The sequence below is a fragment of the Vipera ursinii genome (assembly GCF_947247035.1).
Source record: "Vipera ursinii genome assembly, chromosome: 2".
Lineage (NCBI taxonomy): Eukaryota > Metazoa > Chordata > Lepidosauria > Squamata > Viperidae > Vipera > Vipera ursinii.
The window spans coordinates 45,285,534-45,303,695 of record NC_139513.1 but is presented as its reverse complement, the minus strand read 5'-3'; the positions used below and the strand labels follow the sequence as shown (position 1 = coordinate 45,303,695).

Here is an 18,162-nt window from a genome sequence, read left to right as displayed (position 1 = left end):
ATTTTTTAAAAAAAAAATCCAGAAAGAGTATTTCTGCACTATACCAATAAAAGAAAAAAAGGTGCCTGTAGTCTTAAGCCTTGTAACATTTTTTTTTCACTTGCACAATGTCCCATTGTTTAATGTCACTTTCCTTTTGAAATGTTTGCAGTCCTTATGCAGTCCTGAAATTCGTGAATGAACTTTATGAACGATGGAAGGAAGGTGGGGTCGCAACTGATCTTCTTAGATATGTGGTGGCGAACCTATGGCATGCGTGCCACAGGTGGCACACAGAGCCCTCTCTGTGGGCACGCGCACCGTTGCCCCAGTACTAGGCCTTCAGCTGGGTTTTATAAAACCTTTTCACTTTAGGCCTCTGCCATTGTATGGAAAAAAAGATTCAATCAATCAATTTCAACTTCTCGCAGGGGAAAAAAAAGATCTCGCAAAGTTGGAATGGATTGATTGAACTTTTTAGTCCCACCGAGTCTGCCGTTAGCACCGCAGCCACGCACACCCAATGGGCCATGCCCACCCAGAACCCAACGATATATAAGTGGGGTTTGGGTTGCAGTTTGGGCACTCGGTCTCTAAAAGATTCGCTATCACTGTCTTAGATGATTGCAGATTAGGATGTGGTTGTGCTAGCAATGAGTGCTTGACAGCACTGCCCTGATGCCAATCTGATACCCTGAGAAACAGGGTATGAATGGATGATGTGACAGGACCTTGGCCATGATGGAGAGTGAGCAGGGATGAGGAGGTGTTTTTGGGAAATAAGAGCAGATAAGAATAAGATTGATTGTTGTAGTAATGGGCAATGGGAGATACTGGGGGAATCGGGGTGGGCTGCTCAATGGGGACCCAAACACAAAGCTCTTATAGGTCCCATGTTCCAGTTCCCTGCCTCTGTCTCCAGTTCCCAGTTATTAAATTTTGAGCAGCTCTGTACTCCAGCTGGTGCTTTTAAATACCAGGTTGGTCTTTATTAAAGTTAATCCCAGATGAGAGAGCTGACCTGGCATGCATGACTGAGACCAGGCAAAGCACGAGGAGGCATTTCCCTCTCTGAAATGGTACTCAGAGGGTTTCTGGTTTGGCACCAGCCATGACACACCCAGCTAGAATGCTGATGGAGTTGCTATTATTTTCTGGGAGACTCTGAGGGTTCATTCAGTTTGAGAATCTGGTATTTTCAATACCCTTTCAATACCCTGATAGCCAAAACAAGTCAAGCACAGTTACTGGTGATGTAGTTCCTGAGATGATGATGATGATGATGATGATGATGATGATGATGATGATGATGATGATAATAATAATAATAATAATAATAATAATAATAATAATAATAATAATTTTATTTATATACCGCCCTTCTCCCGAAGGACTCAGGGCAGTGAACAGGGCAGACATATAAAAAATACAAAAATATAAAAGTTAAAAAAAAATTAAACATATGCCCAAGCTAAAAACAGTAAATACATATATTAAACATAACAATAAAAAAAACCCCAACCCATCCCCCATCAGGGCAAGCCGGCTTGTTCAAATAAATGTGTCTTCAACTCGTGACGGAAGGAGCGAAGGTCGGGCGCCATCTGGAGCTCAACCGGTAACTGATTCCATAGATCTGGGGCGCCCACAGAGAAGGATCTCCCCCTGGGGGCCACCAATTGACATTCTCTGATCGGTGGCACCCTGAGGAGGCCCTCTCTGTGGGAACGCACAGGGCGAAGGGAGGTTGTTCCCTAAGGTACTCCGGACCCCTGCCATGTAGGGCTTTAAATACCATTACTAGTACCTTGAATCTCACCCGGAAGACAACTGGTAATCAATGCAGCTCACGGAGCAGAGGTGTAACATGGGAGTATCGGGAGACTCCCAACACAACTCTCGTGGCTGCATTCTGTACCAGTTGGAGCCTCCGGGTGGTCCTCAAGGGCAGCCCCATGTAGACAGCGTTGCAGTAGTCCAGGCGAGAGGTCACGAGATAACCAGCAAAGCCTTTTTTTTACTGATATATGGACCTACAGCTTCTTTCCATGGAATACAAGGGACCTTGGAATCCTAGTGGACGATCACTTAACTATGAGCCAGCAGCGTGTAGCAGCAACCAAAATAACTAATACAATCTTGGGTTGTATAAACAGAGGCATAGAATCAAGATCACGCAAAGTATTAGTACCGCTTTATAAAGCCCTAGTAAGACCACACCTCGAATACTGCTGTCAATTTTGGTCACCATATCACAAAAAAGAAGTTGAGAGTTTGGAAAAAATTCAGAGAAAAGAAACTAAGATGATCCAAGGCCTGGCCTGGAGATCAAAACATATGAAGAATGGCTGCGGAACTTGGGTTTGGCTAGTCTAAAGAAAAGGAGAAATAGGGGAGACATGATAGCAGTATTCCAGTATCTATGGGACTGCCACAAGAAAAAAATTATTTATTTTATTTATTTTATTATATTTATATACCACCCTTTCCCGAAGGACTCAGGGCGGTTTACAGGGTGATTAAAACAAAAAATACAAAAGTTAAAAACAATTAAAAAAATTACATCCATCCCTGAACAAATAAAACCCCAGTTAAAATTAAAATTAAAATTCTCAGCCTGGGCCAGAGAGCTCGAAGAGCCAGGTCTTCAGGTCCCGGCGGAATGAACGGAGGTCGGGGGCAGTCCTCAGCTCCACTGGCAGCTGGTTCCAAAGGGAGGGCGCACCCACAGAGAAGGCCCTATCTCTGGGTGTTGTCCGCCGGCAATCTCTTACCGGTGGTACCCTGAGAAGACCCTCCCTGTGGGAGTGCACTGGACGAAGGGAGCTTGATGCCGGCAGCAGGTGTTCCCTCAGATAACCCGGACCCAAGCCATTTAGGGCTTTATAGGTCATCACCAGCATCTTGAATCTCACCCGGAGGGCAACCGGGAGCCAATGCAGCTCGCGGAGTAGAGGTGTTACATGGGAGTATCGGGAAACCCCCATCACAACTCACGCGGCCGCATTCTGCACCAGCTGAAGCCTCCGAGTGGTCCTCAAGGGTAGCCCCATGTACAGAGCATTGCAGTAGTTTAAACGGGAGGTCACGAACGCATGAGTGACTGTGCGTAGGGCATCTCGGTCCAGATAGGGTCGCAACTGGCGCACCAGGCGAACCTGGGCAAAAGCCCCCCTGGTCACGGCTCCTATATGGTCTTCAAAATTGAGTCGTGAATCCAGGAGGACGCCCAAGTTGCGAGCCCTATCAACGGGGGGTAACACCTCACCCCCCATCGTTAGAGGTGGAATAGTCTGGTTAGCCCGAGATGCCGATATGCACAGCCACTCAGTGTTGGCAGGATTGAGACGAAGCCTGTTTCTCCCCATCCAGACCTGGACCGCCTCCAGGCAACGGGACATCACGGCGAGGGCATCGCTGGGTTGGTTCGGGGTGGAAAGAAAAAGTTGGGTATCATCAGCGTACTGATTATACCCCACCCCAAAACCACGAATGATCTCACCCAGCGGCTTCATATAGATGTTGAACAGGAGGGGCGAGAGAACCGACCCATGAGAAACTCCACAAACGAGAGGCCTCGGGGCAGATCTCTGCCCTCCCGTCAACACCGACTGCGAACGGCCCAGGAGATAGGAGGAGAACCACTGTAAAACGGTGCCTCCCACTCCCAACCCCCTGAGACGCCGCAGTAGGATACCATGGTCGATGGTATCAAAAGCCGCTGAGAGGTCTAATAGGACTAGGACAGAGGAACAACCCCTGTCCCGAGCCCGCCAGAGATCATTCACCAGCGCGACCAATGCCGTCTCCGTGCTGTATCCGGGCCTGAAACCCGATTGGTACGGGTCCAGATAATCAGTTTCCTCCAGGAACAGAGGAAGCTGATGCGCCACCACACTCTCAATAACCTTGGCCAAAAAGTGAGTCAGGTTGTTCACCAGAGGACCAGAGGGAAGAACGAGAAACAATGGTTGGAAACTGATCAAAGAGAGAAGCAACCTGGAATTAAGGAGAAACTTCCTGACAGTGAGGACGATCAATCAACGAGTGGAATAGCTTGCCTTCAGAAATCGTGGGCGCTCCATCACTGGACATTTTCAAGAAGAGACTGGACAATCACCTGTCTGAGATGGCATAGGTTCTCCTGCTTGAGCAGGAGGCTGGACTAGAAGACCTCCAAGGTCCCTTCCAGATTTCTATTCTATTCAAAACAAGTCTTGTTGAACATGGAGTAGCTATTTTTTTAAAAGCATTTTGTTGCATAAAAAGTTCTGGTAACAATTGCTTGTTTGACATTTTCACATGCACTTAGAAAACAGGCCATCTTTCTCTTAAAAAATCCTGCTAGATTGCTGTGTGAATGGTTACTAAATTTTTAAAAAGTCACGCTGTTTTCTGTATCAAAAAATCCTTAATATGTGGTATCACATGTTTACAAAACTTTTGTCAGTTATATGCCATTACAAACACAACATGCAATTATTTTTACAGGCAAATCCTTTGACTTAAATACAAAATTACATTCTAAAAACTTTCTAGCCCTGTGAGAACAAGATAAGGTGACAAGCTTTCCTAAACCATTAATCTACTGTCAGACGATTACTCACAACACTTTTTAAAAGAAGCTATTATCTAGGGAATACTCAGAAGTAGGACACAAGCTTAAAAGAATTCAAAGCAGAATGGACTACATAATGAGAGATTTTAAGGGGATTTATCTTCAAAAAACATTTAATATATGCTGCATAATGCGTCCTCCAAGGGCAACTGCATGTATTTTATAATAAATGGAGGCAAACATTCAGTGGAATTTTTCACCCAGATAGATTTGTGATGAGGTAGAAGGCATGAGAAAAATTAAACATGTTCCTGGCTCGTCAGTACTTTATGCTAATCAGGAAGCTGAATTCAGGATTAAATGAGCATTTGGCAAAACAAAGGCATTCTGCCTCTAAAGGTGTTTATAAAAGATTCTTTAAAGATGAATCCTTAAATTGACATACAGAAATATAAAGAAACAGGAAAGATGTCCCATTTGCTGTTAAAGAGAGTCTAAAAGCAAAAACTAGAAGACTTATTTAGCTCAGTTCGTTTGATTCCCACAGATACATTTTTTAGAAGTTTAATAACCTCAAAGATGAAGATAATGGCAGCACCATTATGTGATCATTGTACTTTAGATCTGTTTCAAGAATCTTTTAACCAGTTTAGTATGAAATCATAGCTTTTATTGAATGAATTTAATCTTGCCATGATCAATTCGGTGATTAGAATAACCAAAATATAATTACAGTTAAAACAGAGGTCATATTCACAATGAATTAATTTTAATTGGAAAATGCAACATTCTTTTAGGAAATATTTTTTAATAGTATAAGTTTTCAAGGGTGGCATTTGGGATCTATACACATTCAAATGCTACTCAATATTTGAAGTAGGTCTAACAGCCAGATGAAAATACTATATTATCCATCCAACAGAGCCTCTTGATGCGGGTGAAGAAGGAGAGTGCAAAAGTGGGCTTGAAACTCAACATTAAGAAAATCAAGATCATGGCTTCTGGCCCTCTCAATTCCTGGCAAATAGATGGGGAAGAAATGGAGGTAGTGACAGATTTTATTTTCCTGGGCTCCAAGATCACCGCAGATGGGGACTGCAGCCAAGAAATTAAAAGATGCTTGCTCCTGGGGAAAGAAAGCCATGGTAAATCTAGACAACATACTAAAAAGCAGAGACATCACCCTGCCAACAAAAGTGCGTATATATAGTCAAGGCCATGGTTTTACCAGTTGCAATGTATGGCTGTGAAAGCTGGACCATAAGAAAGGCTGAGCTCCAAAGAATTGAGGCCTTTGAACTATGGTGCTGGAGAAGACTCCTGCGAGTCCTTTGGACTACAAGGCGATCAAACCGGTCAGTCCTAGAGGAGATCAACCCTGACTGCTCTTTAGAAGGCCAGATCCTGAAGCTAAAACTCAAATACTTTGGCCACCTAATGAGAAGGAAGGATTCACTGGAGAAGAGCCTAATGCTGGGAAAGATTGAGGGCAATAGAAGAAGGGGACAACAGAGAATGAGGTGGCTGGATGGAGTCACTGAAGCAGTAGGCGTGAGCTTAAATGGACTACAGAAGATAGTAGAGGGCAGGAAGGCCTGGAGGAACGTTGTCCATGGGGTCGCAATGGGTCGGACACGACTTTGCAACTAACAACAACAACAAAATCTGAGATGCTGATTTAACCCAGAATCACCTGCTTTAATACAATCTAATTCTAACTTTAGATAGATAGGGAATTATAGGCTGGAGGTATTGGTCAGTATTTTCTTTGTTTTGGGGGGGTGTCACAAAAGAATGGAATTTTGATTATGACGTGCAAGAAAATATATTGTAGGATCCAATCTGGATCTGTCATTGGGACTCTAGGTTTTGTCTTCCGAACTGTCAGATTTTACTGCTAGAAAACTCTGGTCCTGGTGACCGACCCAGATTGGATCCTACAACAATATCCTGACATATATATTCTCCTTCGTTCATAAGAAAAGACATGACAGAAGGCTGAGAGTAAGCTTCATTCAGAAAATATGACTTAGGAGCCTTCAACTAACTACTCTCTTCCAACTCTCAACTTTTAATTGAGGATCCACAATTGGGATCCACAATTTCAGATCTTTGGAGTCCAAGGGCTTTGGCTGCTGCTGTTAAATGCCAAGTCTGCTCATAATAAAACATAATAAAATTATTTGTATTCCCAATTAAGTTGCACATGAGAGAGAACACTTGGATTAGGTTATGAAAACTCAATGGCAGAGAAGGGGATGTTTTCATCTCCAAATTCTGCCCACCTAGTAGTAGTGCTAGGTGACTTCTACCCGGCTTCTTTCCTTCCGCAAGAGGAAGCAGCCTACAGTGAGTTCACAACCACCATGCCAACTATGGACCTGATCCAACATATTGAGTGCCCAAAGAATATGGGTGGCCACACATTGAGTTTGCAAAAATGTCAGACATTGACAAGACATTATTTTGTGACAATTTTGTGAAAACAAATTATACTTGTTCTGAAGAATGCTTTTCTACAGGAAAAAAAATAAAGACGTATGGATCAATGCTCATTACAGATCTTTTAAAATCTTCATAGAATGTGAATTCAGACTTTCTGGCATTGGAAGAATTAAAAGAAGTATGAACAAGCCATATTTCACACAGAGTACGGCAAAACTCACCTTTATCATTTCTGCTACATAACTCTCAGGCCCTGTATATTCTGTAGAGTCTTTTACTTTTACCAACACAATGAAGAATAAATAGTGCCACATATTGTGCTCCTCTTTAATGTGTTCCTCAAAAGTCACTGTCTTGTTATCAAACTTGTCTCTTTCCAAACCTAATGAGGAAAATGAAACACAACCTCTGAACACAATTGGAGGAAGAATATTCGACCACATACAGCATATGCTTTCATATAGCGCATTGACTGGTTAACTGGAGGACTGGATTCCACTGAAGTTTTTTTTTAAAGACAACCCAACAATCTAAAACTGTTCAAAACAGCTTTCTTTAAGGATCAGAAGGCACTACATGATTTTACTGTATTTTAACAGGTAAGACTACCTATGGATCAGACATGTCAAACTCACGACGTCATGTGACATCTCGAGACGTATCAGGACTGTTTTGCCATTGCCGGCAATAGGGTAGGCGTGGATTCCGGATGACGGATCTGGCTGGCGGGCCGGCAGTTTGATACCCCTGCTATAGATTGTAGACTTTTTTCCCCCTGATAAGATTCAAATGAATATTGCTTGGCCCTTAAATATCTTCATTATAAACATTATGAACCACCACATTTTATTTATTTGTTAGCTTGTTTGCTCAATTTCAATGGCTGCCAATCTCAGCCAATGTCTCTGGATGGTTTACGGTTCATAAAACTTCACTTTCTGGGATACATACAATTGTATAGAAAATGAAGACTTATGATATGCAGAGACTTTCTACCAATAGCTGAGGATTAATTATTTCTGTTTTGGGTATTTATAAGTGTGTGAAGATTAAGGACAAACAAACATAAGAAGAGCCCTGGATCAGATAATTAGTGCAGTAATCAATAAAATGCATTTGGAAAGTCAGGGGTTAGATGGTGATAGTAACTTTTCAAAATGACCTTCAGGTTTTGACATGATAAGAGAAGGAGAAAAGCTTTTTTTCCTCCAAGTTACATTTTATTTACTTTTTAAAAATGTGTATCTTTCCCTATTTTTATTTAAAGCTAAACAGCTCCAATTGCTCCAATTCTTCCTCATAAGGCTAGGGTTCGAAAAAGATTAATGACAGATTTGCTCTTTAACTTTTTGGTTCTATAAAATCCACAGTACTCCAGTTCCCACCTTATATTTGTATAAGGCATTGTTACATTGGCAGTTCTATTTTTGAGTCCCTTCCTAGCTTTTCAATGCATGGAATCTGTCTTTTTTTTTTTACAGCAGCTAGTCTCTGGCTTCACATTTTCATTATGTTCTCCACCATAATTCTATTTCCTGTTCAGTCTCTACCAGGTCAGATCTAAAGTATAGGTACAGTCTGAGTTGTTTACATAGCTGCCATGTTGTTCAGTCCTAACTACAATTTTTTAATGTAATTTATAAAACAATTATATCAGCACCAAATTTTTAGGGGATCTTACCTCGAACATCTCTCTAATGTTAGAACTGCCCGTGTATTCCTATTTTTTTTTAATCTCAGCCAATCCATGAGAACCCTACCCTCTTACCCTATGCAACTAAAGTCAGTAGCCTTCAGAAAGGACTCTGTCAAAGCCTTAACATTAACAAGCCGCCCTACAAACATTCATACATGTTGATTCAATCACAAAAATGTGTGCATTTCTTTTGAGGAATGGAGACATTCCTATATTTGCCTAGAACTGAACTCTTGCTGATTCTGACACTTACCACAAATAAAACATGTTGTTTTCAAAACTTCTTCTTTCTTCTGTTTTTCACTTCTTAGATCAGCAAAGGTATCAATAATGACTCCAAAAATCAGATTAAGGACAATAATGATCACCATGAAGAAGAAGAGGAGGTCATATATCACTCTTGCAGCAAAGAGAGGTTCCTAAAATGCAGATAGTTTTCTAATTGTAAGTGTAAAATATTAAAGAAAACAAAGCTACAAAGAAGACTATTACTTGATCAGTGAACATTATAGATGCCTTTGTTTGATACAATGAATTGTTGATGACATACCTCTGGAGAATAAATAATCAGGATGAATGCCAATTATGACTAATCTTTTAAGTCACCTGTTTTAAACCACATATCTACAAAGGATTCACTTGGGATTTCCTGAAGCCATCCTTCCCTGTTTTAAAAACATATATTTGCTTAACTAGGTCTTTGTTATATTCCAACAGAATAATACAACTTGGGTACACAACTTGGATATTTAAAACGGGTCTTAAAAATTTCACCTGCACTACATTATTGTTAGCATATGTGATCCAAATTACAGTCCCATAAAACTTTTCAAGATGCAGGAGTATAGGAATTAATGGCAAAAACTAAAGTATCAAGTTAGCCTGGTAATTTTGGGAATTAACTACAGGTATATATTTCAATTCCCTAAACATATGAATAACTCATATTTAAGTAAATAAAGAATAGCTTTTTCAAAAGCTAGATTATTTGTGTTGCTATCAAATATGGTATAAGGGAGATTTTTTTAAAAAAAACCTCATCTCTCAAAGATTTTGTCCCTGTAATGCTACTGATATTGTAATGGTGGATACTATTTAATTGTACTGTGAATTTTATAAGCGTCTTCAGCAGGAAATTATCTGGCCTATTTTAAAATCCAAACCAGGAAGAAATATTGGTATGTAAAAAAATATTTGCAGATAAAAATCCTAAAATTATAGCAGCACAACCAGATTTTTAAAATATGTTGATAAAAAACAAGGCTCGTAGTAACAAATCAATGAGTTGGGATTTTAACTCTATTATATATTTATTAAACATTTTATTGTAAAAATGTATATCTATTGCCAAGTTTAAATTATATTTCTAACTTGCTTTGGGGCCCTTTGATGTAAATTAAATTGACTGATATATAAATGCCACATATAGGTTGTTCTTTTCTGCTAAATCATTTCTATTTTATAGGTTTTATTTTCTATTTTTTGTTTCCTATTTCTATGTGCAATAGATACCAAACTATGCTACATTGTACTTGTGGATTATAAAACAGAAAGTAAGACATGGGTGTATGATGTTGTTGTTGTTAGTTGCGAAGTCGTGTCAGACCCATCGCAACCCCATGGACAACGTTCCTCCAGGCCTTCCTGTCCTCTACCATCTTCTGGAGGGGTGTATGATATGCTTAATGGTTTAATACAAAATATATCAAAGTATAGTATGTAGAAATATATAAGAAATGACTGTGATGATGTTATAGGTGTATTGGGTGGGGAAGTGAGTGTATGTAAACTCTGAATGCAAATAATGCTGTGTTGTTGGCTGAGAATCCAAATAATCTGCAGTGAATCTTAGATAGACTGTATTATGCAACAAGGATAAAAATAATGCATCAAAGAGCAAGATCCCTTATTTCAATATGAAAAACAGAATAAATGTTATAATATACACAAATGATGTAAAACTAGAGCAACTGAAGGAACTTGCTTATTTTGGTAGAATGTTTATAAAGACAGGGAAGTAGATATATATACGGTATATATCTGAAGACACACAAATGAGATAGTATGTCCTCTGTTGCAAGGAATGAATCTTGAAACATATGAAAGTGGGTGTACATAAGAGCATACTTTGATCTTCTTTGTTCAATGGAAGTGAAAGTATATCAGAAGAAATATAGAAATAACTGAATGCAGTGGAAATGGCATATTTAAACAATGTATGTAGTAAAACAGGAAGAAAAAAGTCAAGAATGAAAAGCTTAAATGAATACAGATTACTTTTGAATAAAGACTGAACTACTAGTATATAATATATACAATGAGGCGGTTTGGATGTTTAGAGGGGATGAGTGAATTAAAAAACAATTATAGGAAGGAACATTGAATGGATCAAAAGGAAAGAAAAGCCTGAGAAAGTTGGGGTTGGATGGAAGGCAGGTCAAAAAGCAATGAATGGAAACTAATGAAGGACAGAAGCAACCTAGAACTAAGGAGAAATTTTCAGACAGTTAGAAGAATTAATCAGTGGAACAACCTGCCTCCAGAAGTTGTGGGTGATCCAACACTGGATGTTTTTAAGAAGGGATTGGAGAACTATTTATCTGAAATGTTTTAAGTTTTCCTGCTTGAGTAGGGGGCTGAACTAGAAGACCTCCAAGGTCCCTTCCAACTTTTATTCTGAATTGATCAGATCTTCAGAAAGAGACAGATAAGAACAAATTACAGTGTGAAATAATGTATGGACATACAAACAAGTATGGTTTTCAAGGGTTGAAATATATGAAGAAATAATAGCAAAAATTATTGGTGCAAATTATATTCAGCTATATTCCTTTCATTTTTTTCTCTCATTTCATGCCTTTACTTGGTTTGACATTGCTTATCGCTTTTCTTTGTTGCATATAACATTGTTGCATTTAATACCCTAAACTCAATAGGCACTTATATATGTAATAGATACCACAATTCTATCCTTAGTGCTTACATTCCTGATTTCTTAAGACCATCTAAACCTGAGTGTAGCCGACTGAGTGTCTTAAATTTTAAGAAAAGGGATATTAATAAATCAGAGATATGATAAATAGAATCCAATAACAGGAGGAACTAATAGGAAATGGAGCTCAAGATGAATCGGCGATCCTAGAAAAGAAGATACCAAGTCACAATATCAGTTAGGAAGAAAATGGAAGACACCAGAAGGCAATATGGCTGCACAAAAGCTTAGCAAATTGTGAAAGCAGAAAACAACAAATACACGTGCTACAAAGAAGAGCAAGTCATCAAGCTAGAGCACAAACAGCTAAGAATTGTAGTGATGATGTGAAACTCAGGTGAAGCTTGGCAAAGAATGCTAAGAACAACAAAAAAGGTTTATTTAGATATGATTAAAATAAAAGATAGAAGAATCATTGTATTAGCTGCCCAGTGAAGAAAGAAAAAGTAAGATTCATGAAGCAGTAGTAAAGGAAAAGAATGAAAGGGCAGGATTGAAATGTCAAACTGACAGAAATATAAGTCAGGGACTCTGGTTTGAATCTCCAAGGCCAAATGAATAGCCTTTAGTTTATCAATGGAATTTGCTGATAGTCTGTCGAAACCTTGATGTAGTAACTTTGAGAAATCCTAGAGAATGGGTGAAATGCCAGATGACTGAAGAAAAGTAAAACTGTTTCTATCTTCAAAAGAGAAAGAAAGGAAGATCCAGAGAGCTACAAATCAGTCAGTCTGGCGTGAATATGTAGGAAGATTCTAAAATGATCAACTTATAAGCAACTTGCAAATAATATAGTAATGATTACAAATTAAGCATATTTTTTCCAGACTATCCTAATACCAGTTTTGATTAAGTAACTTCTTTTGCAGATTAGTGAAAGATTACATTTTGCTTTCATCAAAGTATCTGACCAACTAACCATAAATTTCAATTAGCAAGATAGATTAAATGTACAATGAATGGCATGACAATTAATTGGACACACAGCTGGTTCAAAAAACATGCTTCATCAAACTGGAGTGAGATACTGAAAAGAGTGCCTTTCGAAGGGCCTGTAGTCACAAATGTTTTTATTACTGCATTGGATGAAGAGGTGGAACAGGTTTTTTTTATCTTAGATGACAAAAGATGAGTTCACGCTATCTTAAATGCTGAGAGAAATGAGTTAAAATGAAAACATAAAATGTAACAGAGATAAATGCAAAATTTTCTTTTTTAGGAAACACAAATCAAAATAGGGGATTCCTCTGTATATGTCAGGTGCACATTATGCTTAGCAATATATGGGAATTCACAGGGCTAAAAAACTTGGCTTGGATTATGAGCAATAAACCAGTCTAGGATCAGGTTTCATACACTCTCAGCTATGTTAAAAATGTAGACTGTTTCCTTTTAAATTTTACAAATGGAGGGAAAAAGAAGGAAGTCGATAGAATGGATATAAGTAGGAAAAGGTTAACTGGGAATGTATAGCGGTATATAAATATGTAATAGTTACTTTCTTATGTACCACATGCAATGTTACCAATATGGAATGTTCAGACAAAGATGTATGTCAAAGATGATACACTACGTTCAATGTTTTTAAGCTTTTGTACTTAATAAAATGTTTATTTAAAAAAGGGGGATTCCTGGCTTGGCAATGCTATGTCACCAAATGTGGAACAAAGGGCAAATTCAATATTAGGGCGCATCAACTACAGTATAGTTCTTAAATCACAAAAATAGATTCATTTTATCCTTTGTTATTCATTTTTTCAACTTGCTAACTATGTGCAGTTAAGAAGGATTTAGATAAATTGGACTAGGTGGAGATTAGCACAAAGAAAGTGATAGGAGACTTGAAAGTAGGTTCTGTGAAGAGAGTTCGAAGGAACTGGAAACATATAGTCTTGAGAAATTAAAACAGGATGAAATTACACTTTAGAGGCCCTGAAAGAAACCTGCACAGAAGTATGACAAAATATGTTTTTGATTGCCCTAGAGTGCAGGACATGGAATAACAGAAGGCAGTTTCTTACGTAATATTTTTTAAAAAAGCATGACAAGCTTGAACATAATCAGTTCCCCATTGTGAACTGATAGATTCTTCTTCACTGGATGGAGTCAGGTGGAGGCTAGACTGTCAAGAGTGAAAATTTGGCAGCTATGTGCTTCTTTCTTTCCATCTTGCCATTAGAGTAAGGGGGAAGGGAGATGATGCTTTCTAATGGGTCTCAGTTAGAGCAACAAACTGTCTGGAAACCTTTCAAGGACATTCTAGCAGGTGGGAAGAAGATAACAGACAGTTCTCACAAAAAAAGAATATCTTTACATGAGCTATATGGACATCTGGAGTGGGAGGGGGGGCAGGTTAGCTGGGAATGTCATTGTTATAAGCTATGGTTAGATGCCTTGGAATTTTAGAGTTAGGGTTTTTTTTTGCTTGTATTAAATAAACCAGTACGTTTTTCAGAAATGAAAGTAATCCTGGACTTTATTAGGATATTTAGCTGGAGGTTGACATAGACAGCCAGTAAGATTTTAATTTGGATTCCTGAACTTAATAGGAGCTTTGACAGAACGATTATTGCCAACTTTATTATTCTACAACTAAAGTAGTGTTGGAAACAGTTTTATAGCATTCATGCGATAGTTGATGAAAACCTATTCATGGTCAAAAATATGTTTACAGGTAGTAAAAGAAATGGATATTTGGGGTAGTTCTTGGCCTGGTAATATGATGTAATTATTGCAACAGTAGTAAATTCTGTATTAGAGTAACTGTAACTATTTTTAAAATATCAACGTTGACCATTCCTTACTAGCAAAGTATTTACACATTTAGCTGGCATCATAGTATACTCATACTTTGCCCAATATTAATGCTCTATAAAATATCACATTTTTACAATAATTTATCTTCAATACTTCATCACCACCACATACATACATGTACCACTCCTTTCACATGTAATGTTAATTTACCTCCTTGGATGGTTTCCTGAGTACATCTCCTACTCCACCCCCGCTTCTCAGCCCATGACTAAGTACAGTAACAATGCACATCAGCAATGTCTCACATGTATGTTCTTTATCCTCTTCAGATTCTTCAGAAGATAGCTCTATTAAATAAAAGAAGTTTGGGACATGGCCATGAGAAAGTGGGAGCCTAAAGATCTCTTCCATATTTTGTACAAACATTTTAAAGCCAAATAAGGACCATTTGTTGCTTCTTTTCCTTTCCCCTATAGTTTGAGAGCCTATTTGCAGAGCTTTGTGATTCCTTGGGTTACTCAGGATTTTTGTGTGAAATTTTTAAAAATCCTATAAATTGGAAAATTGTCTTACTCTCATCCTAAAGGTGATGCATTACATCTGAGATGTCTTTACAAGAAACAATATAAGCACATTTTAATGCAAGGATAGGAAGAAACATTAGACTATCTCTAATTTTAAGTCAGAAGCAAGCATGTTATTGATGTTTAGTAGCAAGATTCTTTTATAATTCTGGAACCTTGTAAGTAGCCACTAATTTCAACCAAATTAATTTACACATACATAATTTGTTTACTGAACATTTTTCTGATGCACACTTTTATTTACTTCGTCTACTGAAAACTTTGAATATCTTTCTTCCCCCCTCCCCATTCTCCAATGCCCACTCTTGTTCTTCCTTATCCCTTTATGACAAACTCTGGAGCCCACCTAAGGCTATCCACTGTAAGATAGGAAGAGGCAATGTCATTTTGTCTTCCTGAATTCAGAAACACAGACAACTGCTACCAATTTTCCAGCAAAAAATACTCATGCACTTAACACTACATCTGGACAATAATTCTAGTCGAATAAAGAATCCTGAATGTTATTTCTACCGATGGTAGCAGTAGAGATGGGGGAACTGAAAAATGTGGAGGAAAAAAAATGTAGCTGGGGCCACACTAAAAGAGGGAGTAATGCACAGATATATGTGAGTAATTTTACATTATTATATGATGAAGATTGGATTATAGCATTTGAGAAAGAATAAAATGTTAATGAAGAAGCAAGAATTTTTCCACAATTAATGCAGCATCTTAGCCTCTTAAACTTAGTAAAGATAAACTGGTGGCCCCTCAGAGTGATTCATTCTACAAAGAAAACGTTGCATTTGTTTTGACTGTAGTAAATGTTACACATTAAGAAAAATGAACTAGTGATCTCTTCAGATGACATGAATTGGGCATTGTTGCTGTGAAGAAAACATTTCTAATAGTATAAAAATATGTCCTATGTCTCATTTTTCGGGACAGAAATAATTTACAACATACTGTATGAGTTCATATGTACACTCCTAGCTTTTCAACACAATGAGTAATTTTACTGCCCCCTCATCCCCCCCCAAAATAAGAAACAACAAAAAGTGCGAGATCAGAGGAAGGATTGTACGAAATGGTTGATATAACTCTGCTCTGGGAAAGGACTGTTCAGGGTAACATGTAAATAATGTTGATTTGTTGCCTTTAACAACAGCAACAAATATTAGGCTGGTAACAATAGGGAACATAGCAATGTGTGTTCAGTATTCTAGTCTTTTTATGATTACAGCATGGTGTCCTTGTACTTCATGTTTCAAACATGCTACTGTTATAGTGTTTGAGAGGGTTGATATATAGAAATCCACAATGAATAAGCACCCAATTATATTAGAAGCATTCAAAAATAACTGCACACTAGTGTGTGAAATGGAATATACTTGCCTGTAGAAGGAATAACAGAAGAACAATTCTCACCATCCTCTATTTTGCACACATTAGAATATAAGAACTCTCTAGTCATTGGCTCTCTAATTTCATTATGCTGATCTACAGTTGGGTGAAACAAGACATCCTAAATACTTTTAAATAATGCTGAAATTGTTATGTAACTAACACATCTAAAAACAAACATTGTTGTTACTCATTATAATACTTACTAATTTTAAAATATGCACTATTTCTGTTGAAAAAGCACCAAGAACAATTTAGAGCATTAGTTATAATGACATAAACATGCTGCCAACATTGCTTAAATTTATAGAGTTTAACAATAAGAAATTCCTGATAATTGATTATGTAAAAAGCTATATTGCTTGCCTAAATTCAGTGAACAGATAGTATTTTTATGCATGTGTTGAAAAATCAGACTGTAGTGATTTCATTTTCCACCCACCAAACATTCCAGAAAAACAATGTGGGAGGTAAGCTACTTTTGTTTGAACACTTGTGATAACATAAGGTGGCCAATGCTAATTCCCAATGCATATGCATTTAGTGACAAGTATATAGTCCTCTTCGGGTTGGGTTTGAAAATAGCTAGAAGGCAAGTGGTCCTATTTCCCACTCTCACCTTTTCATATTTGACTGGGGTATGTGAAGGAATACTATACTTATGTTTGCTTAAATAGACATTTAGCCCTCTGGGTAACCTTGCTAGGATTCCAGATTTCATAAAGAGCTGCTTTCATCTCCAAGTAAATATGAATACAAGTCATCTCCAGGCTTTCAGACTGAGTCCAGAGAAGTTGGAGAGAGCAAGGGATGGGGGAGGGGTCACTGCATGCATTATATGTTGTACCCATTGTATGTGCATTAAGGTTTTGATTATTGTCACTTGTGAACTTCAACATATGGATTCATATTAATTCATACATGGAAGATATTCCAGAAATTATATCCATAAATAGAGGTTGCTTTTTATGATATGGGGAAGGGCACATAAATATGACTAATACTGTATCTTCTTGTAAAATGTGATATTTGGAAGCCAAATAATTTACAGGGGGAAAAGGATTTTTTCATTACATTTCTCACCATATATCATCCAAATCACATTATTATTTCAACATACATTGGGTATTGAATCAGACTGTACAAGCTACCTGTACATTTATTTTCAGTTATATTTCTTAACACATACATTTCTACATGTGATCCTGATTTGCTTTGCAATCTCATTAGTTAAGTTTTCCAAATACTAAGAAGTCAAGTTATAAACATAAATAAACCAAAGTACAACTGGTTTTAGCAAGAAAATGCCTGTGGGCTGGAGAGGGATTAGCATTCACAAGATAAATCCCCTATTATTATTTTTTTGCCATTTGTTTGTCAAGCATTGAGTACAAACCTGGCAATAATGTCTCATTAGGTAGCTTCTCTACTTCCAAGATAAAGTCATCCTTGAAGAACAGGTATCCTACTATTGAGAACAGGTAAACCAAAATAAGAGCAAGAACAGCGGTCAAGATGATGGAACGTCCATTGCGAGTGACACTTTTAATGACATTCAGCAAGGTCTCCTCCCTGTACACCAAGTCAAAAAGCTGGAAAAGGACAGTTCAAAAAGTTTATTCAATGAGTTAACAATCAATGGGGTAATGGCCTATGACTTACATTATCTTTACATAAACAATTGAACAACACGCTTTTTAAATAAAATCCTAATACCTACTTTTTTTTAGAAAAGACAGCACAATCTTTTGTCACATTTTTACTA

General features: G+C 37.8%; 1 protein-coding gene across 1 annotated transcript in view; it reads right to left on the bottom strand.

The window, feature by feature from the left end:
• ITPR1 (inositol 1,4,5-trisphosphate receptor type 1) overlaps nt 1-18,162 on the bottom strand; it is a 248,806-nt gene that overhangs the window by 12,477 nt on the left and 218,167 nt on the right. The window contains exons 52-56 of the mRNA XM_083354087.1: nt 17,794-17,989; nt 16,389-16,493; nt 14,638-14,774; nt 8,932-9,097; nt 7,204-7,364 (exon numbers count right to left, since the gene is read on the bottom strand). Of these exons, the coding sequence (XP_083210213.1) occupies nt 7,204-7,364; nt 8,932-9,097; nt 14,638-14,774; nt 16,389-16,493; nt 17,794-17,989 (765 nt within the window). The remainder of the gene's footprint in view (nt 1-7,203; nt 7,365-8,931; nt 9,098-14,637; nt 14,775-16,388; nt 16,494-17,793; nt 17,990-18,162) is intronic.